This window comes from Mustela nigripes, chromosome 4, assembly GCF_022355385.1.
Source record: "Mustela nigripes isolate SB6536 chromosome 4, MUSNIG.SB6536, whole genome shotgun sequence".
Lineage (NCBI taxonomy): Eukaryota > Metazoa > Chordata > Mammalia > Carnivora > Mustelidae > Mustela > Mustela nigripes.
Window position 1 is genome coordinate 166,053,857 of NC_081560.1, and position 21,759 is coordinate 166,075,615.

Here is a 21,759-nt window from a genome sequence, read left to right on the forward strand (position 1 = left end):
ATGAACAACACCTTCCTGTATCCACTTGACAGGCTGCGACCAGCTGCGACCTGGGTGAAGGGCTGGCCAAGTCTGGCTGGTACAAGAGTGCCCTCTAGAGGACACACAAGGCCCAATCACCACCTTCGATTCAGAGACTACAGCTCCTCTTCCCACCCAGCATCAGAGAAAGAGGCCCAGCTGATGCGTCTATTGGAACGACTTTATTTAAGTACATTGGGCCCCACCAGGCAACGTGGTCTGTGCAAGGGACAGGCTTGGGCTAGGAGAAGGGAGGTGAGCTGGTTAAGCACTCTGCAGTCCGTGGGTCGCCACATCGCTTTCACACACACCTGCTGCTGCGGCCCATACCTGGCAGGGCCTTTGGTCGTTGGACGGCATGGGGGAGAAGGCTGCCTGGAGTCTGGGATTGGGGCGGGTCTTGGTGTCACAGGTGAGGGTGCCGGTGAAGATCTGCTGACCCCAGCTTTGCACCATCTCGGCTAAAGAGCCTTTGGACACTGCTAGGCCAGCCTAGTCCAGGGTAGGCACCTGGCCCCACTGGATCAGGGGAGATGAGCCTGTCAGCGCCTGGCACTCTGGTCTGACCCCACCCTCCTTTAACACAGAAGTCCAAAGTTAAGAATGGCACAAATCAGCCCAGTTGGGGCCTTGTCACCTCTACAACCTAGAGCCCCCTGTCCCCCCCCCCCCCCGGGGGGGGAGCACAGCTAGAGTGGGAAAAGGCAACCTGGTTAATGGCAGCTCTTTCTCCAGTCCTAAGGGGGCTGGATCCCCAATACCCCTCCTTTGCTAGAGGCCTCTGCCAAGAGTGATTCTACCTCCTGTTTCAAAAAAATCCAACTGGCAACCAGCCTGTTGATCCCAGGGCAGTGAGCAAATGGAAGAGGAAGAAAGAGGCTGGTGGTAGTGACTTTGAATGTAGCCTCTGATCCTAAATAGGCCTGAGGCCTGTGGATACTGTCAGTTCACTGTTAACAGGGAGTGGCGGGGCCCCGGACTATGCTAAACCGAGGTGCTGTAAACATCAGTGTGAACAGGGTGACTGGTGGGCAGGAGGCGGTGAGCTCCCTCTCCAGTCCCATACTGAACAAACACGTCAATAAATAAAACTGTTTAAAGATGGCATTGCCCAAGGATGGATGAGAAGCAAGTAACAGGGCCTGGGGCCAATAGGCTCCTGATGCTCTCCCGAGACCCCCTGGACAGGGGCTGAGGGTTGGAGCATTCACTCTGCCACCCATCAGAAGTATAGCACTACTGCCTCTTCAAATGCCCAGTGTGGTCCTGGTCCCCAGGCGAGGTGGAGGGCCCCCTGCCGTCTCCTGACCCCAGAGTCTCAATAATAGCTCTTGGAGTGCTTTTCCCAGCCTTCCCCAACCCAAACTGCAACAAAACCAGACAGAACTCAACTTCGGCCCCAGTCCTCAGTCCATGAAAACTGGCATCGAGAGCAGAAGGACGAGCAAGGGAGGCAGCGGCTGCCTTGGGCCTCGGGGCACCCTGGGGGTGGGACGGGGTGGGGCTAGCCCAGCCGAGGATGAGCAGCAGCAAGGTCTCCCGGGATTTACCCTCTCTGTCTCCCTATGGTAGTAAACGTAGTCCCACACAGCCAGACGAAGGCCCAGCTGACGAAGGAGTGGAGCCCTCTGCCAGCACTCTTCCCTGTCGGGGGCCAGTTAGTGGTCAACCCCAGGCCTCAGGCCGTTGCCATCATGGGTAGTTCATCGTCCTTTCTGGGCCCTGGGATCCCCGGGGCCACAGGGCTCTTGCATATGCGCACACATTCGTACCCACACACCCACACACACACTCACACACACAGGCAGTTCCTCGCAAACACTCCCGACTCAAGAAAGCGAGTTTTAAAGTGGAGTTAACTTCAGAGAGAGGTGAAGATGATGTCCCAACATTAGAAGGTTTTCCTGTGGATAGATCGGGCACCGTCTTCCTCATATTCCTTCTTGGAGACCCACATCTTCTTAAAGGTGTCCAGGGAGGCGAGGATGGAGCCCCTGGAGTGGAGGGAATCCCAAGGAATGTTGTGAGAGGGAGAAAGTAGGTATTTGTGGAGCTGGCCCCATGGGGCCAAAGCAGTCAAGGCTTTGCTTTAAAGGGATGGGGTGGTGAGGGATAATGATGCCCTCACTTCCTGTTCCGCTCTTATTCCCAGGAGAACTACTCACCCAATCCATGTGGAATACAGCCTCTCCTGAGGTGCAGATATCTGAAAGGGTAGGTGGAAAGAGGACTCTGAGACTTTCACCCTCCTGTCCCTTTCCCGTCCAATGCTCATCTTTATGGCCAATTTTAATGCCCAAGGCAGTGGATGCATTTCACACAATGTCCCTGCTGGACCCCGTGGCCTCTCTGGGGGGTACTGTGGCCAGCCCGACACTCATCTGGAGGAGCAGATTTCCAGCAGCCCTATGTATCTACAGCTGTCAGAGAAGCTGGGGCTGTCAGGGGACAAGATTCTGCTGGGGCTGATCGGAAGCAGACTCCATGGCAGCAATCACACTCCTTCATTTAGCCTCCCTCAGGAGGCACTAAGATGGTGGACTGGTCACGAGGGAGCACTAGGAGTCAATGTGTCAACATTATGGTTTCTCTGAAAGACTATATGTGGGACCCTCAAGCCTAGCGGCCTGTGCCATCAGGGCATCAGAACTGCCCCCTTCGGGACGCCTGGGTGGCTCAGTTGGTTAAGCAGCTGCCTTCGGCTCAGGTCATGATCCCAGCGTCCTGGGATCGAGTCCCACATCGGGCTCCTTGCTCCGCAGGGAGCCTGCTTCTCCCTCTGACTCTTCCTTCCACTCTGTCTGCCTGTGCTCGCTCTCGCTCGCTCTCTCTCTGACAAATAAATTAAAAAAAAAAAAAAAAAAAAAAAAGAACTGCCCCCTTCTGTTGGGAGGGAAAAGGAAAATGGGTTCTCCCCTCTGATAGACGTCAAGGTCAGTGTGGAAGCTGGGAATTGTCTAGCCTCAGAGGGGAGGCCCGGTTCCATGAAGCCCCAGCCCCCACCATGCTCCTACCCTGATCTTCACGTCTTTCGGAGCCAGTTTCTTCACTTCACTCAGTAGTCTGTCACCGAAACCTGAATAGGCAGCACAGGGGAATCTCAAGTCAATTCTCTGAGCACCTGGAAACTTCCTTGGCAATGGGCCCCAAGAGCAAAGACCAACCTTTGAACAGGGTGGAGCCTCCTGAGAGGACAATGTTCGAGAAAAGTGTGCGCCGCAGGTCCATGTCCGACTTCTGGATGGCAAACACCAGCACCTCATGGATGCCCTCACTTTCCTCTCCGATCAGGTCTGGCCTGAATAGCAGCTCAGGTGCTCGGAATCGGGAAGGACCAATCTGCAGGGTGGGGGGGCAAACTCAGAGGCTGGGCCCAGGGCTGAGGTGCCTTTAGGAGTGACAGTGGAAGAGGTCCCTCTGCCCATCTGTTAGTGACCAGGCGGCTAGGAAGGCCAGGCTCAGGGGAGACCTGGTATGTCAAGAGCCGAGCCTCAAAACACCAAGACAAAACTCTGGGGAACAAATGGGAAACAAAAAGGGACAAGGAGAGCTCTTGGGAAACCAGAGAGAGGAAGCTCTTATGTTTAATCCTAGCTCTGGGACTTTCCAGCCAAGAGACCTTATAATAAATTCATGGGTTTATTCATTCATGGAAATTTCTTCCTACTAATGCAGGTCCAGGAAGAGGTAGCTCACCCTATACTGTGCCAAAGTGATAAGTGATAAACAGCACTAACCACCTTCTTCCAAACCCCTTGACGCCTCGCTCTGCAGGAGACAGTACCATTCAAGAGCTCCAGGGCTCCAGGCAGAGGGTGTAAAAGGGTTGGTGCATGTGAGTCCAGTCTTCCCCTGGGGAGTTCTGTTGGGGCCCTGAGCTTCTGGGGACCTGCGGGGACTGAAGGGAGATCCAGACCTACCTCAATGGTGCTGCCGTCAGGCAGGTAGTACTGAGCTTTCTCCGTCTCTAGAGTCTCATCCTTCTGTGGGTTTATGGACAGGTAGCAGGCTCTCTGCAGGACCGAGCATGAGTCAGGCAGGTGGGAAACCTAGGCCTACCTGGTCAAAGTCCCAGTGTTGCTGCAGACATCTGCCAACCACGCTGATTGCCCTAAAGGGCCCCAGAGCTCCTGCCCTGGAGCACGGCAGGGTGGCCTCTGTCGGCCTTCACTGGGTGGCACTTAGGATTCAAGTTCCTACCTGCTCATCTTCCTCATGGGCAGGCTTGGAAACTGGCTCTCTGGAGCTGGGTCTGAGACCACAACCCAATTTTAGTACAGACTTAGGCTTCTTTTTCCCTTCTACTACTTGTGGTTCTGGGTCCCATCTACCCAGCTCAGGTTTCCCTAGAGCCATGAGTGGCAGGAGGATCTAGTTTATTTAAAAGGAAACTACTACCCACTGCCTGGGTGGCTCAGTCAATTAAGCGTCTGCCTTAGGCTCAGGTCATGATCCCAGGGTCTTGGTACTGAGCCCCACATCAGACTCCTTGCTCAGTGGGAAGCCAGCTTCACCCTCTACCGGCCACTCTCCCTGCTTGTACTCTCTCTTGCTCGCTCACTAGCAAATAAATAAATAAAATCTTAAAACAAAAACAAAAATGTTCATTAAAAAAAAAGAAAACTGGGGGCGCACGCCTGGGTTGCTCAGTGGGTTAAATCCTCTGCCTTTGGCTCGGATCATGGTCCCAGGGTCCTGGGATCGAGCCCCTCATTTGGCTCTCCGTTCAGCGGGGAGCCTGCTTCCTCCTCTCTCTCTCTGCTTGCCTCTCTGTCTACTTGTGATCTCTGTGTATCAAATAAGTAAATAAATCTTAAAAAAAAAGAAAAAGAAAACCGTATTCTGACTTCTTTAAGGATGTAAAAGAACATGTGTTCTTTTACAAAAGAACATATAAGTTATAAAAACATAATAAACACTGGTATACCCATCACCCAGCTTAAGAAATAACAGCATCTCCCTTTCCCCCACAAGATGGCAGCACTTGGGGACAGGGACCATCAGTGTGAGCCCCACTCAGCCCCCCATCATAAGGTAGTCAGGAGGCCTGGGTGGGGAGAACAGAGCTTGACCAGAGACCCCTCAGGACTGGCGCTTCGCCTCTCTTTACTCCAGGTCACAGAGGTCCTGGCTGCCCTGTTCCCATTCCCCATCCCATCCCTGGGTGTGTGGGGCAGCACTCACTTCTTTTATGGCCTTGACAATCTCAAACTCGGACGATGAGTGGAAATCATAGCCCTCCTTCCGCAGGTAGAGGCGAAGGAAGCGAGACACATCTCGGCCAGCGATGTCAATGCGCATAATTGAGTGGGGCATGGCAAAGCCCTCATAAATGGGCACGGCATGCGTGACACCATCCCCAGAATCCAGCACCACGCCTGTGGTCCGGCCTGTGGCGTAACTGAAGCACAGGGGGCAAATCGTCACTAACCCCTGCTTCCTCATCTGGGGAAGAAACTCATTTTGTTTTAGAGTTCAAAGTCAGCTAAACTAAAGCGGAAGCCTACCTTTCTCTAGGAACTTTAGACTGGACGCAGTACTAAGGAAGCCTGAGCATAAGCAAGCCTGAAAAACCTGGAAAGGAGCTAAGCCTCCTTCAATCACAGGCGATGGCCTGCCTTTGACTGCTTCAGGAACCCAGCCTACGGGGCAGTTTCCACTTTCCAGACAGGAGGAAAAACCTCGAATGTCTACAGGGGCCATGCAGGAAAGGTAAATGAGTAAAGGAAAATAAGAATATTTTCACTTCCACAAAAAACTCGCTTTTTCCTCACATGGCCTCCTAGATTCTCAGGTGGTAGCTGTCAAGAGTATAGACATATTTCTGTGATACGATGGGGAAAAACCTGTGCTGTTTGAGAAACAGCAACGGACAGTCCCTCATGTTGGGAAGACAACAGGGAACAGAGTGGGCTGTGGCAGTCAGGCTTGCAAACTCAACTGGAAGTGGCAGCGGCTACTTTGGCTCCAGCTGACTTTTGTCCTATAGAAATGCGCCCAGCACTGCTAGATCATCCCAGTTTTTTTGAGAAAAGCCGAAAGTTTAGATTTTGATAGAAAAATCTCCCAATTTTTTTTTTTTAAGTAGACTCTATGCCTCATGTGGGGCTTGAACTTACAATCCTGAGATCAAGGGTCACATGTTCTACCAACTGAGCCAGCCAGGTGCCCCGGAAATCTAGTTAAAATGCTGGCTCACAGTTTTTCAATGGGATCAAACACATCTTGCCTGCGGATCACCAGTGTTCACCCTCGGCCCTACACCTAACCCTGGGATGAGGCAGGCTGGGAGCATGACAGGGATGATAGGGGTGTGAGAAAAGGGACCCCGTGGTGGTGTTTCCATCACAGCTCTGTCAGCAGCTTGGCATAACGTCTATACAAGTAGGCACTGGATAAACATCCGAACACATTAGGGGGCCTTTGGGAAGAACTGTAGCAGTGTATGGCCCTTCCTAGCAGGCAGAGTGGAGAGCCCTGGGCACCCAGTCGCCAAGACAAAGAACAAGAGAAGCAAGAATGGGACACAGTCTCAATATTCCCTTTTCCCGCCTCTAGGAGACGCATCTCCATTCTGCCCTCAAGAGGCCAGGGTAGCCAGCCAGGCAGCTACTCACAGGCTGAGCACAGCTTGCATGGAGATGAAAAGGGCTGGTACGTTGAAGGTCTCGAAGAAAACTTCAGCCGCTCGTTCGCGATTTTTCCGTGGATTTAAAGGCGCCTCCGTCAGGAGCACAGGATGCTGGTGAAAGATGCCCAGAGGGCAATCAGGGCAAGTCAAGATTTCTACCCTTTATCAGCACCAGGGCAGAAGCCCTTGTGTGCTGGGCTAGAAAGCTGGGGGGACCTTTGTGAATTCCCCACCAAAAAAAGGCAAGCTGGGCCCGCCAACTTCCCCTGCACAAGCCAATGTGTCAACCTTCCAAATTCATGCCCCTTTAAAAGTCTCGTTCTGGCCTCGCCTCTACCCACTTTCTCCCCTCCTTGTCCCCAAGATTCTTACATAAGCTCCTGTATCTACTGTATGCCTCTAATTGTCCAGATTCTGCTTAAATCTAAATTTGGAATTCTTATATTAAAAATAATTATTTAAACTTTTTTCCAAAATTAAATTTAAATATTGAAGGTATTTTTGAAAACCAAACATATCCCTCCCCTGGAAATGCTGTATGTCTAATATCCACCTTCCTTTGTTATTGTGCACTGAGAGTTATTTCCTTAGAAGTTAGAGTATAAGCTCCGAAGTCTGAAAGACATGGGTTTGAGTCCCAGCTTTCCCACTCTATTCCCTAGTGATCTTGGAAAGACTCCTTGGCTTTCCTGAACTTCTGTTTCCTTGTTTGGAAAATGGAGATAATATTCTCCGTCATAGGACTTGTGTGTAGACTAGGGACAGACTTGTCTGAGGAGCATAAGGCTTGGTGGCCCAGCAAGAGTCCAACACTCTGGCAGCGATCTCCCTGCTCCTCCTCTCTGGGGCAGTGGCTCTGCATAGCTCTGTACACCCCGCTCCCGGGACCCTCACCTCCTCAGAGAAAGTCTGCAGCTGGTCCTTGGAATAGACATACTGCCAGATGCGCTCCATGTCGTTCCAGTCCTTGACGATGCCATGTTCCATGGGGTAGCGGATGGACAGCAGCCCTCGGTGTTCCTGCGGGCAGAGAGCAGGACTTGCAGCGGCAGCCAGCTTCTCAGCTAGGTGGCCCAGGGGGCCCCCACTCCTCTAGGACTAGGAGTGGCCACTGCATGGTCCTCACCCAGGGCTGAAGTTAGGCTCCCGTTTGCCTCGTGTCTAAACTGTATGCTGCAAACTGTTCTCATTGTCCAATTAGCCAGCAGGGCAGAGGGCTTCTGCATTTCCATGGCCCCTCAGTGTCCTTATGGCAAGTGACAGGAGGTACCCTCCTCATGGTCTGACCCCAGGATACAAATCTCCTGGCTCTCACCCCTGGGCCTCAGCACTTGCCCCCAAGGTTGACAACAATGATTCTGTTGGTCTGCTTCTAGAAGCTGCCCATGGTTCCTCCGAGTGGTGCTAATTAACTCATCCCCAGGGTATCCCAGCCAGGATCTCCCCCTGAATCCCTTTTGCCAAAAAATAACGAAGCTAGCCAATTTGGCCATTGGCAAGGTAGTGACAGAATACGGAAGAAAGCAAAAGCCCTGTTTTTTAAACTGGTCTCTCTCTCCCCAAGTGCGGTTCCAGATATCTCCTCTCTAAAACCAGAGGCTGCTCCTGGGAGACATGAACCAACTAGACCTGGGATGAGGGGGCCAAAGGCAATATTTTAAGAGGAAACTGCTCCTTTTACTCATGGCTGTCCCACTGCCCTTTTGGGGAACAACGAAGGTCCTCTGCTGGCTTGAGGCTTCTTCAGTAGAACTGGGAGTTACCTCGGCTTTAGGCCCAATGAAGATGTCACCTTCAAGGGCTCCGGCCATGACGCGAACGTGTTTGGGTCTGCCCACACTAAAAAAGAGAGCAGGAGGACCATTACTTTTCATTTCACGACAGAACACGGAAGGCTGTACAGATGTGCATGCTTGGATGGGAAGAAACAGACCCAGTTCTACTGTCATTCTCTCTCAGGAGTGAGGTTAAAGTTCATTTTGATTTTCATCTACTTTTTTGCATTGCCCGCGATTTCTACAATGAACATGTATTATTTTAAGTTATTTGTATATTTCTGACCCAAATCAGAGATCCTTCTCTGTAAAAGGTGGAGGGCTGACCCCAAAACAAAGCTGACAAGCCTCCCCAGCTTCCGACTATGCTACAGAATTACTTACTAGTTTGGAAAGCAGTATTTGGGAATCTGATCACCAGCAAAACCAGCTTTAATCACACCAGATCCCTGAGGAGAGAGGAGAAAGAAAGAGAAGTCAGAAGTATGACAAAAATAAGAGATATATATCATATAGTATGCATAGTATGGCTTCACTTTTATTTAAAAGAGACCTTATATCTGGATATAATATGTCCATTTGCATGAACATCTGTAGAGGGTACACATGCCTCCAGGAGGGAAGTGGGACTTCCCTCCTGTATACTTTCACTGTATACTCAAAGTATTACTTGATTTTTTGTCATTCTTTGAACTTTCTTTTCTTTTCTTTTTTAAAAGATTTTATTTATTTATTTGACAGAGAGAGACACAGCGATATTGGGAACACAAGTAGGGGGCGTGGAAGAGGGAGAAGCAGGCTTCCGGAATAATAGGGAGCCAGATGCAGGGCTCGATCCCAGAACCCTGGGATCATGACCTGAGCTGAAGGCAGATGCTTAACTGAGGAGCCACCCTGGTGCCCCTTCTTTGACTTTTCTACATTGACCATGCTTTCCTTCTGGAATCAAAAATAATACTAATAAAGAGAAGAAAAAGAGAAAACCCGAGGGAAGAGAAAAGTACCTAGAATCACCAAAGCAGCCAAGTTCAGGAACATAACCAGGGTGGGAAAAATGTGATTCTTTCTGTTAAACCACATGGGACACTGTTGACCTACTTTCCCAACTCAGGCCTGAACTCTCTCTGCCCTCCAGGGTGTCTAGGACAGACACCACCGTGAACACCACCAGGCTTGAAGCTGACTCTGATGGAACATAAATTGTCTGGTTCGTACTGCAGGGGCAAAGCTCTATGGTCTGTGGGAGGAGGGTTGTGGTGGTTTTATTTTTTATTTTATTTTATTTTTTTACTGTGCTTTCTTTTACTCACAGGTCTCCTGCTGGTAAAGAGCAGGGAAGTTCTAAAGCATCACCCAACAAGAGACCCAACATTACAATCCTGATGCTTCAATCCTTGGTAAATTGGGTGGGTGTCAGAAGAGAATGTGACTTCTCTGTCAACATCTCTGGTACCACCTAGGGCCCAACCAAAGTAAATGTCTCTAGCCATGACGTCGAGGCTTGCTACTGCTTGCGGACAGAGCCTGTTCTCTTCTGAACTCTCCTACTACCACATTTGATAAGCTCACCCTTCCACTCCAACACGGTTTGCGGCTGCACATATAATAGGCGCAAGCCTTTTCCTGCTGCCTATTGACCCCTTCTCTTGGGGTGGAGAGTGATATTTCCAGAACCCATGCAGCAAGCGGTAGTAAACACATCAGGAGATGCTAAATAGCCAAGGTTATCTTTGCACCAAAGGCTTCCCTGCAACACCCCTGGTTTCCTTTCTCTTATTCCTGCTCTTCTACAAGAGAAGTGTATGTATGTGTGTTGGGGTGGGTGGGTGGGCAGGGGAGGTGGTTAGATAGGCCATCCTAGTGCTTGACTCTGGCAAGACAGAGGGAGGAAGAAGTAGCTAAAGCACAAGGAATGGCAGTTCTCTAAGATAGCAGGAATCTCTGCCAACAAAAAAGAGAGAAAACAGGAGACAATGTGCAAACTCATCGGCCTGGGCAGAACAGCAAGGAGCCTGGAAAAGGTGCAGCTGTAAACTGAGCTGAGGGCCTGGGCAAGAGGGAGAACCACTGCTGCAGCCCCAGGGCTCCGGGACAGGGGCATGAGGAGTGAGAACAGCACTGCACAGGAGAACTGCGGGAACTTGTTGGCTCAAGCTTCCAATAATTGCTCATAGCCTTCATCTGGGCGTGGTGATGCCAACAGACTAATTGGACCTCCTGGCAGAGGTTGAAAACAAGTAAAGATGAGACCTGCATTTCAGAGTCTAGATATTTTGAAAAGATGATTTCCCTGGATATTTAATTTTGAGTTTACTAGCAAAATCAGACTAGAGTCTGAGTGACAAGGCAAATAAAGATGTTAGGTTTATTTCTTCGTCTCTGTCCTTCCCAGTAAGAGTATAAAGACCCAGTTCTTTGTTTGTTTGTTTGTTTTTTTTTTTTAAGATTATTTATTTATTTACTTGAGAGCAAGGTCACAAGCAGGGGGAAGGGCACAGGGAGAAGCAGACTCCACACCGGGCAGGGAGGCCGATGGGGCACCTGATCCCAGCACCCTGGGATCATGACCCGAGCCGAAGGCAGATGCTTAACCGACTGAGCCACGCAGGTGTCCTAAAGACCCAGTTCTAATATCATTGCCGTCCTCCAGAAGGATAATCCCCTGTTGGAATTAATTTTCCCCTTCCTATTATTTCACAAAATCACCATTACCTGTACCATTAGGTAGTCTGCATTTCCTTCTGCTATCTGTTTGAATTTATGGTTTCCATTTTTGTCCATTTTCAGCCCAAGTGCCTCAAGCTCAGAGACTTTATGTATCAGCAGTCTCTGGCATTTGAGGGTACTCAAACAGATGCGGGCTGCCTAAAATTAAAACCGAGCTCAAATGATTGGTAGGTGAAGCCTCAAGTATGGAGCCTGAGCAGGTGGCTGGAACAGCAGCAGCCTTGGGCAGAGGCGGTGCAGGAAAGGTGAAGGCAGCGTCGGGAATGAGGCACGCGGTAGAACCAGACCCAGCTTGTCTCTGCGGTCTCACCCCGCCAGCAACTGGGTGAAGACTGAGTGGGGATGGGGGAGGCTGCTGAGCCGCTTCGTTTCTGCTAAAACCTCGCCACCACAGGATTATAGAAGGACCCTGTCCATTTCTTTAATAGCATTTGTAACTAGGAACTATGTACCTGGCAAATGAGCTTCCATTCTCTTTGTTATTCACTCTGGCAAAGCCAAGTAAGTAAGTGCCTTGTAGAGAGCCTTCTTGAAAAATAGTTTTGTCATAAATATTTGAGATCTGACGACTCAAGTCTGTTGTGAACCACCAATGGCCAACTGTTTTCTTTCTAAAGCTTTTTTTTTTTTTATTTTATTTATTTATTTATTTATTTATTTGACAGAGAGAGAGAGAGAGAGAGATCACAAGTAGGCAGAGAGGCAGGCAGAGAGAGAGGGGGAAGCAGGCTCCCTGCCGAGCAGAGAGCCTAACACAGGGTTCCAACCCAGGACCCTGAGACCATGACCTGAGCCAAAGGCAGAGGCTTAGCCCACTGAGCCATGCAGGAGCCCCTCTGAAGCAGGCAAACAGCAAACCCCTCAACCAGGCTCTCCCAGGACCTGCTGACTATGTGCCTTGGGCAACCTTTCACCTAAGCACCGCTGCTTATTCTTGATAAGCTGGGAAGGAGCCTCCCCATCTCCCATTTTACAAGTGGGAAAAGGATGCTGAGAGGTGGAGTCTCAGGTCCCAGGGCACTGAGGGCCTATTTTGGCACGAAGACATATTTTGTTTGGCCTACGAACCACTTTTTATAAAAAAAAACTTTATTGAAATAAAATTCACTACCATATAATTTACCCACTTAAGGTGTATAACTCAGTGGTTCTTAGTATAGCCACAGTCATATAATCCTCACCGCAATGAAATGTCAGAACCTCCTCGTCGTCCCGGAAACTGTATCCTTTCACGGGCACTCTCCGTCCTACCTGCCCTCTCCCACCAAGCAGTCCTCGGCAACCATGAAATCTATTTTCTGTCTCTGAAACTACAAACTACTTTTAAATTAACTCCCAAGAGTTAAAAATTAGACTGCAGGGGCCCCTGAATGGCTCAGTCATTACGCATCTGCCTTTGGCTTGGGTTATGAGCCCAGGGTCCTGGGATCAAGCCCTGTATCAGGCTCCCAGCTCGGTGGGAAGCCTGCTTCTCCGTCTTCCACTCCCCCTGCTTGTGTTTCCTCTCTTGCTGTGTCTTTCTCTGTCAAAAAAATAAATGAAATCTTAAAAAAAATTTTTTTTTAAATTAGACTGCATATACAATCTGTCAATTTTCTGATTTCTCTCAAAAGCAGAAAATCTGGCAACACTGGGTCTCCATTCCTACATGGGGGCAAATGGCTGGAAGTGAAAAGCAGCTGGCTCTTTGGTCAGGCCCACTCAAGGCACTTTCCAGAGTCCTCATGCCTTCTTTATGGCTACCCTCCTCCTCCCCCTTTTTATGTTCCTCCTTGGCTTCTGCAAGTACTGGGTTCGAAACTCCTATTCAAGGCATTCCCAGAGACTAATTCATGTTTCTCCTTCCACGTGGTACCTGGTTTTTTTTCTTACCCTCAGAGCACCTCACCTGGTGTGAAGCACATCCAGGGCTCTCAAAATACACACAACTACACAGGGAACTCTGTAAGTCCTCTCCCCTTCATCCTTTCCAGCAAGCTGGGGATGGATTCTTGCTGAAGTTCGACAACCAACAGGTTGAATATCACATCACAAGTGACAATGTGACAAAAAATAAATATACTGACTTCATTTCCTCAGCTAATTCTAGTGTCTCTTAAACTTAAGTGAATCAGGGACGCCTGGGTGGCTCAGTCGGTTGAGTGTCCAACTCTTGATTTCAACAGGTTCTAATCTCAGGGTCGTGAGACTGAGCCCCACTTCAGGCTCTGAGCTCAGCATGGAGTCTGCTTGAGAGCTCTCTCTCCTTCTGCTGCCTCTGCCCCTCTCCCTGCTAACACTAATGTGTGCTCTCTCTCTCAAAATTAATAAATCTTTTTTAAAAAAAGATTTTATTTATTTATTTGACAGAGAAAGATCACAAGTAGGCAGAGAGGCAGGCAGAGAGAGAAGGGGAAGCAGGCTCCCCGCTGAGCAGAGAGCCCGATGCAGGGCTCGATTCCAGGACCCTGAGACCATGACCCAAGCCGAAAGCAGAGGCTTAATGCACTAAGCCACCCAGGTGCCCCATTAAATAAATAAAATCTTTTTTTTTTTAAAAGATTTTATTTATTTATTTGACAGACAGAGATCACAAGTAGGCAGAGAGGCAGGCAGAGAGAGAGAGAGAGAGGGAAGCAGGCTTCCTGCGGAGCAGGGAGCCCGATGCGGGGCTCGATCCCAGGACCCCGAGATCATGACCCGAGCTGAAGGCAGCAGCCCAAACCACTGAGCCACCCAGGCGCCCCAATAAATAAAATCTTAAAAAATAAACAAGACTTAAGTGAATCAGCAGATCTCAAGAGCTGATGACAAATTATAAAATAATAATAATAATAATAAAAAAATTAAGACCATTTGTGAAATTTGAACATTGACTGGGCATTTGATGACATTAAGGGATTATTCTTAATTTTTTTAGGTTTGATAATAGTATATTGATTTTTTTTTTAAGATTTTATTTATTTATTTGAGAGAGAGAGCATGTGTCCAGAGAGAGAACATTAGCTGGGGGAAGAGGCAGATGGAGAGTGAGAAGCAGATACCTTAAGCAGGGAGCCAGTCATGGGGCTCCATCCCAGGACCCCAGGTTCATGACCTGAGCTGAAGGCAGATGCCTAACCGACTGAGCCACGCAGGTACCCCTGATTTTATATATTTCCCCTGATTATATTTTTAAAACAGTGTGGGAGAGGGTAGCTGGCTGACTCTGTCAGTAGAGCATGCGACTCTTGATCTCAGGGTTATGAGTTCAAGCCTCACACTGGGCACAGAGCTTACTTAAAAAAGAAATTAAAGGGGTGCCTGGGTGGGCCAGTCGGCTAAGTAACCCACTCTTGATTTCAGTTCAGGTCAGGATCTCAGGGTGGTGAGACTGAGCGCCATGTTGAGCTCCACACTCAGGGTGGAGTCTGCTTGAGATTCTCTCTCTCCCTTTGTCCTTCCCCCTGCCTACATGCTCTCTCTCAAATAAATAGGGGCGCCTGGGTGGCTCAGTGGGTTAAAGCCTCTGCCTTTGGCTCAGGTCATGATCCCAGGGTCCTGGGATCGAGCCCCACATTGAGCTCTCTGCTCAGCAGGGAGGCCTGCTTCCTCCCCTCTCTCTGCCTGCCTCTTCTGCCTACTTGTGATCTCTGTCAAATAAATAAGTAAAATCTTAAAAAATTTAAATTAAATTAAAAAATAAATAAATTTTTAAAAAGTTAAAAAACTCCCACAGTGGGGCGCCTGGGTGGCTCAGTGGGTTAAGCCGCTGCCTTCGGCTCAGTTCATGATCTCAGGGTCCTGGGATCGAGTCCCGCATCGGGCTCTCTGCTCAGCAGGGAGCCTGCTTCCCTCTCTCTCTCTCTCTCTCTCTCTGTCTGCCTCTCCGTCTACTTGTGATTTCTCTCTGTCAAATAAATAAATAAAATCTTTAAAAAAACAAACAAACAAAAAACTCCCACAGTATGGGAGAGGGAAGTAGGTGGGAATAGAGTTAAAAAAAGATTAGCCAGGAGTTGATAAGTGTCACAGCTAGGTGATGAATATGTGGATGTTTGTTATGTTCTTCCTCTCCTTTTGTTTATATTTGACATTTTCTATAATAAAAGGAAGAAGTTTGGGTGCCTGGTGGGGCACTTGGTTAAACATTCGACTATTGGTTTTGGCTCAGGTTGTGATCTCAGGGTTGTGAGATGGAGCCCTCTGTTGGGCTCTGGGCTCAACACAGTTAGTCTGCTTGGGTTTCTCTCTTCCTCTCCTTCTTCCCCTCCACCTGTGCATGCTGGCTCGCTCTCAAATAAATAGATCTTAAAAAAAAAAAAAAAAAAAAAAAGAGCTGGCAAATAAGAGGACAGCACTTAACTAAAAATTCAAAACACAAATACTGCACATGCACTATAAAATATCTATGTCTGCAAAATCACGAATGGAAAGGAGCACATCAATTTATGATGATAGTTTGCTTCTGAGGTTACTTCTGGGACAAAAAGGACAGGATTGTAGAGGGGTACACAAAGAGACTTCAATTATATCTGTAATGTTTATTTCCTAAAAAAAGATCCTGAAGCAGGGGCGCCTGGGTGGCTCAGTTGGTTAAGCATCTGCCTTCAGCTCAGGTCATGATCCCAGGGTCCTGGGATCAAGCCCCGAATCAGGCTACCTGCTCAGCTAGGAGCCTGCTTCCCCTGCTTTGTGCACCCTCTGTCAAATAAATAAATAAAATCTTAAAAAAAAAAAATCCTGAAACAAACATGGCAAATGTCAACATTTAGTAAATGTGGGTGGTAAACACGTGCTGTGTAGGTGCTAGTTATATACTTCTCTGAAATTTCCTGCATGTTTAACTATCTCGTTTTTTTTTTTTTTTTTTGAAATATACAAGAACTTTATTTTTGAAACTTTTAAACTAGTAATCATTAGAAGGGAATCTTCTTTAACTTGATCTTTTCTTCTACATTTGAAAAGTATCTCATCTTTGTTAACATTTCCTTGGCTTTTTCCAAATCATCTTGTTCAAAAGCTCTGCTCACATTGTCAGTCAGTTCTTTCTGTTTAGCTCTGACAATAGATTCAATCTCTTTCATGGCAGCTTCACTTTGAGCTTCTGCAAGTTTTTCATTGATTTCCATTATTTCCATGAGGAACTGCCTGTCCATTTCATAATCTGTCCCTTCAGGAATCTCTACTCCATGGAGCTTTAGAAGGTATAGTCCCCTGCTCAGGGGAGCCAGAAGGGTCTTATAGGCATCATTCACCAGGGTTGAATGCTTCTCTGAGAAGTCCTTTTCAGTCTGAGACCTCTGGCTGAAGAAATCAGGGTGGACAAGACGCTGTAGTTCCTGGTACCTAGTCTGAAGCTTTGCTGTGTCAACTCTGAAGGCACGGTTGCAGTCCAGGAGGCTGAAGTAATCTCGAGTGGGGTCAGGTGGCTGCAGCGCGCGGCACTGTGGACAGAAGAACCCGTCCCCACGCATGTGGCTCCCTGGGCCACCGCAGTTCCAACACTGGGGGGAACTGTTTCCCGCCAGAGACGCAGCACTGCAGCTTAGCGGTCTCCTTCCGAGGACCCCTGCCGGCCACAGGCCTCGCACCCGGAGCAAGGCGCCAGCTCTCCTGCCCCACATCTGGCCGCGGCCTATGTCGCCGCGGTCCAACTATCTCGTTTTTTAAAAAAAGGTGGGCTAAAGCAGTATAAGATCCCCCCCCTCAAACAGTGACACTTACTTAGTTTATTGATGAACTTGAAAAGATCTGATACTATTCCAGCATTTAGGCCCCAATAGTCACAAAGACAGTTTTAAGATTGACCAGAACATTGATCCATTTTAGGACAGAACTTAACCTTTGAGATCTCAGCAAAGATTTGGGCTTCAGAATAAACACAGTATTCCAATCAAAGTGTCATAGTCATCAAAATGTGGCCTGGGAGCTGCCTTCCTCTTATATTACTATCTATGACATACCTTTATATGTCATATGACATACCTTTATATGTCAGGACATACCTCCTGCTTTTTTTTTAAGAATGACTTGTATTCAGTTTTTTAAAATACCTATCACTTTATCGTTGTCATTAAACTGCACACATGTGCACCTCCTCTTGCATTTCCCTCATTAAATTCTCATGAATTGGTTTGGTTCCAGAATAGGAAGAAAGGCTGTGAACTGATAATGAGGCTCTTCCCTCTTTTCCCTGATTTCTTTGTTCTCCCCCGCACTTTTTTTAAAAAGATTATTTATTTTTTTGAGAGCAAGAGAGCATTGTGTGCATGTGAGCAGGGGAGAAGCAGACAGAGAGGGAGAGAACCTCAAGCCAATTTCCCTGCTGATGGAAGAGCCCGAGTGAGGGGTTGATCTCATGACCCTGAGATCACAACCTGAGCCAAAATCAAGAGTTCAGTGCTTACCTGACTGAGCCACATGGGCATCCCTCCTCTTTCTTTTTATTTTTTATTTATTTTTATTTTTATTTTTTTTTAAAGATTTTATTTATTTATTTGAGAGAGATAAATCACAAGTAGATGGAGAGGCAGGCAGAGAGAGAGAGAGAGAGGGAAGCAGGCTCCCTGCTGAGCAGAGAGCCCGATGCGGGACTCGATCCCAGGACCCTGAGATCATGAACTGAGCAGAAGGCAGCGGCTTAACCCACTGAGCCACCCAGGCGCCCCCTCCTCTTTCTTTTAATTACACTCTCCTTCGCCCAGAAATAAAGTTGTAGCAATGTGTAACTATGGAGCAGTTAAGTCTGCTAGATACACATTATTCTCACAGATATTTCAAGGTATTTTTCCTATCCATCTTTTACTTCGAAACAAAACAAAATCTCTAAATGTCAAACAGCAAGAACTACCTGAGCTTCCAGATCTAAACATGTGGCAGATGTTCAGTAAATCCTAATGGGAGAATTTCTCTCACTTCACCTTTTGGCCTAATTATTGGGATGATAAAAGAAATGTTTTCCCAGGGGCACATGGGTGGCTTAGTCGGTTAAGCAACTGCCTTTAGCTCAGGTCATGATCTCTGGGTCCTGGGAATGATCCCCATATCAGACTCCCTGTTCAGTGGGGAGTCTGCTTCTCCCTCTCCCTCTGCCCTTCCCCACTGCTCCTGCTCTCTCTCTCTCCCACTCATATTCTCTCTCATAAATAAAATCTTTAAAAAAAATGTTTCCCAGAGAAAATAAACAAATCAATTCTATAAATCTTAAAACTGAAAATAAACCTCGGCTTTGATGCATTTCAAATGCACTATGGAGAAAGAGAAAGGAGAAACTAAAAAGCATTAGCTTAAGTGACATTAAAGAAAATGGCTGGAGATGGAACTCCTGCCTCCACATTCCAAAATCAAAGGATCTAATGGGATGGACAGACTGCTCCTTCTGCCTTGCTGATGGAAACAGGAACTAGTTAATTTCTATTTTTTTTTCTTTTTAAAATTAAGAAAAACACAGATGAAGTACATACAAACTGGATGAAGTATTCTCTGAAAATCGAATCAAGAACAAGAAGCCCTACTTAACCCTCTGCAGTAACTAACTAGGATCCCTCCCCACTTCAAACCTTTACTTATTTAGGGATATCTTTGTTACTGTGATATTTGGTCACCCATCCACCCATCCATCAGTCCAATGAAAAAACAATTACTGAGCACATAATGGTGCCAGGCCATAGGTGTTATGTGTGTGAAGGAAGGTGGGAAGGCTAGAGTAATAAAAAAATGAAAGAATGCTATCTTTCCCCCCAAGCATTTAACAGTCCAGTGAGGGAGACCAAACAAACAAACAAACAAACCCAACCAAACAACAACAAAACAAAACAAAAATCCTCCTTCAATGAGGTGTCTCATCCTCCTGCTTTTTTTTTAAGATTTTATTTATTTATTTGACAGACAGAGATCACAAGTAGGCTGAGAGGCAGAGAGAGAGAGGTGGAAGCAGGCTCCCCACTGAGCAGAGAGCCCCATGCAGGGCTTGATCCCAGGACCCTGGGATCACGACCTGAGCCAAAGTCAGAGGCTTTAACCCACTGAGTCACCCAGGCACCCCATCCTTCTGCTTTTCAAGACAGAAGCTATACCTCTGGAGAGAAGGAAAGCTAACAACAACAAAAAATCACCTTTCCTTGGAAAAAATGAGAAACTTGGAACCCAATCTTAATTTGAGTCTTGGCTCCTCAACTTCTAAGACAGGGGACTTGCATACTGACTGTTACTTAACCTCTCTCAGGTTCACTTTCCTGCATAAACAGGGGACAGTGATGCCTATCCACCTACCAGAGCTGACGCTTAAACGAGATGATGCAAACGAAGGCACCTTGTAACACGCCCAAGGTCCCAAGGGCGGATCAACAATGAATCCGACAGCTTAGGACGGATAGAACTGACAGTTTTCCCTCAACAGTTTTCCCTCTGGTACCAACCAATCTCTGCGGGACGAGCCCTTTCAGTGGAAGACAGAAATGCAGTTGTTTTACAACAGTCACCGTCCGCCCAAATTAAGAGCAGTTATTTAGATTCTTTCCATTTATCACTATTGATGCACTTGCGTGGGCTACGAGCAAGAAGAATAGCGGATAAAGCACTGGTTTTAGGTCACCTCTACCGTGTGACCTTGGGCTCACTTTACCTCTTAGTGCTTCGGGGTTTTTGTTTTTGTTTTTTTTCCTTTGTGAAACGAGGATCAAATTTCCTGCCTTAACTATCCCCTCAGTTTTTGTGAGGATTCCATTCGAATGTACGTGAAATCCTCCTGCAAGCACTTGAGCGCCTGGCAAATAGGTTTAGTAATTTTTTCCCCCAGCTACTAAGCGTTCCAGAGATGGTACCTCCCTGCTTGCTTGGTCACTCTCTTTTCTTCTGGATCTTTATTAACGTTGTAATCTATAATCATAGAAATAATCCTATAGCCATTTCTGGCACCAGCTTCCCAAGCCCCACCCATATACACCCCCCAAGACCCCGCCCGGCTGGGGACCGAAGGAAACTTAGCCCTTCTCCACCCGAGGGCGGGCCCCAGCCCGTCAGGCTGCTCCAATGTTGAGTTCCCGAAACCAATCCCTACAGCTCTTGTGCACCCGCCCACCCCTTAGAGAGCGAAAACACTATGGCGGCCCAGAAGAACGGCGGGGGCGCAAGCCAATCACTGCGGAGGGCTGCTCTCATCCGGCAAGGCCCAGAGGCGGGGTCATCGGTCAAGATGGACAGCCAAGAGAGCCAATAGAGTTATTGGAAACTGGGGAGGGGGCGGACGCCCGGCGCTCACAGAACGGCTAAGGCCCCTCGAGCCAAGGGCCCAAAGACCCAGCTCGGACTACAGCCCTTCCCTTTATCCATCCCAAAGTTCTCTATCACATGGTTGCTGGCTAGCCGCCCCGTCTGCGGACTACGGGTGAGGGGAGGACAGAGGCGGCAGCTGCTGAACCCGCCTGACAGGCTGGGCCAGTGACAAAGAGCCGGTGGCCCAGGCCGAAACCCGGGAAGCGATCCCTTTGGGGAACAGAGAATAAATCCGTTTAGAGATAGGAAAAACGCAACTCACGTTGTCGATCACGACAGGCTGATTGGCGATCACATCGTAGGACTCCATGGCAGAAGAATCTCTCCTTCCAAGGAAGGAACTGCCACCCGGGTCCGCTGCTAACGCCACTGACACGCATGCGCAGTCTAGCCGCCGGTACAGGGCGTCCAGGGAGCGGCCCGACCTCGCCTTCAAAAAACTACAACCCCCAGCATGCCTTGCACCAGAGTTAACGCGCCCGGCGCTTTGGAGCCCCGCCTAATTTAAGAGCAGGGCGTCACTTTCCACTCATAGTACCCTGGGATTTGTAGTCTCCGTGGATGAGTAGACCGGCACGCAGATTGATGGCTGCATTGCATGCCTGGATCTGGTTCCTTTGAAGGAATTCACACTGCATGCTGAAGTATGTAGTCTTCTTGAGCACTTGTCTGTAGTTGGGTTTGGATTGGCCAGTATTCCGTGGATGTTTAGATTTTCCAGATGCGTCCTGACACTACTTCTCCTGGGTAGTATAAGGTTGCTATGTTTTCATTTGGGTCAGTAAGACATTAATAAACATTTATCAGCATCAAACTCTAATAAAGGAAAATTTAATGTCACCCCCACCACACCCATATGGGGAAGGAAGACATAATCCCAGAACAAAAGAAAACAACTTAAATTTTATAAAATTTGCTTTTTGAGAAAAACCAGCACATTTTGGTTCTTTTCACATTTTTTCCTGGGTGGGTGTAAACTTTGCAACAGGCTAATATTGGTCTGAGGACTGACATTTGGAACTAAGGTACAGGTAATCTTTTGGTCATTAAAAAACATTGTTCCTTTAATAGCTTCAGGAGCTGCCTTCTCTGATTTTCATGAAGAGTCAGAATTGCTATTGATGAATAAGAAAACGGTAGTGAAGAGAAGTTATGTGTCGCTATTTTCAAATGAGCCCAGTGCATTTTTCTCCAGATTATGCAACCCCCACCCCCTTCAAGTTGCGGGGAATCTTTAGTCAATAGCATTGGTAATCAGGGCTTCCTTTTATTCCTTTCGCTTGGAATTCCTTATTGTACACAGGGAAATAATTCTCAGCCAGGTGCCTTGTGAATTAATTCTCCCAGGGGTGCCTGGCTGGCTCAATCAGT

The 21,759-nt window shown here is 48.0% G+C and overlaps 2 protein-coding genes across 2 annotated transcripts; both read right to left on the reverse strand.

The window, feature by feature from the left end:
* Nucleotides 1–181: 181 nt before the first annotated feature.
* ACTR1A (actin related protein 1A) lies at nucleotides 182–20,788 on the reverse strand. The gene is made up of 11 exons (XM_059398450.1): nucleotides 20,651–20,788; nucleotides 8,812–8,876; nucleotides 8,416–8,491; nucleotides 7,547–7,672; nucleotides 6,639–6,763; nucleotides 5,206–5,422; nucleotides 3,942–4,034; nucleotides 3,186–3,360; nucleotides 3,036–3,097; nucleotides 2,187–2,227; nucleotides 182–2,015 (listed from the first exon to the last, which is right to left on the reverse strand). The coding sequence occupies exons 1-11, from the start codon at nucleotides 20,696–20,698 to the stop codon at nucleotides 1,913–1,915; spliced, it is 1,131 nt and encodes a 376-aa protein (XP_059254433.1). The 5' UTR covers nucleotides 20,699–20,788; the 3' UTR covers nucleotides 182–1,912.
* On the reverse strand, nucleotides 15,964–16,783 carry LOC132015374 (iron-sulfur cluster co-chaperone protein HscB-like). The gene has a single exon (XM_059395922.1). The coding sequence runs from the start codon at nucleotides 16,737–16,739 to the stop codon at nucleotides 16,032–16,034; it is 708 nt and encodes a 235-aa protein (XP_059251905.1). The 5' UTR covers nucleotides 16,740–16,783; the 3' UTR covers nucleotides 15,964–16,031.
* Nucleotides 20,789–21,759: the final 971 nt, after the last annotated feature.

Bases quoted from the DNA above. Each gene is read 5' to 3' on its own strand.
- LOC132015374 (XM_059395922.1), bottom strand. From the start codon at position 16,739: ATGTGGGGCAGGAGAGCTGGCGCCTTGCTCCGGGTGCGAGGCCTGTGG.
- ACTR1A (XM_059398450.1), bottom strand. From the start codon at position 20,698: ATGGAGTCCTACGATGTGATCGCCAATCAGCCTGTCGTGATCGACAAC. The intron at 8,492-8,811 runs GTAAGTAATTCT...TCTCTTTTTTAG, and splicing joins AAATACTGCTTTCCAAACTA to TGTGGGCAGACCCAAACACG. The intron at 2,016-2,186 runs GTGAGTAGTTCT...CCTCCACTCCAG, and splicing joins CTGTATTCCACATGGATTGG to GGGCTCCATCCTCGCCTCCC.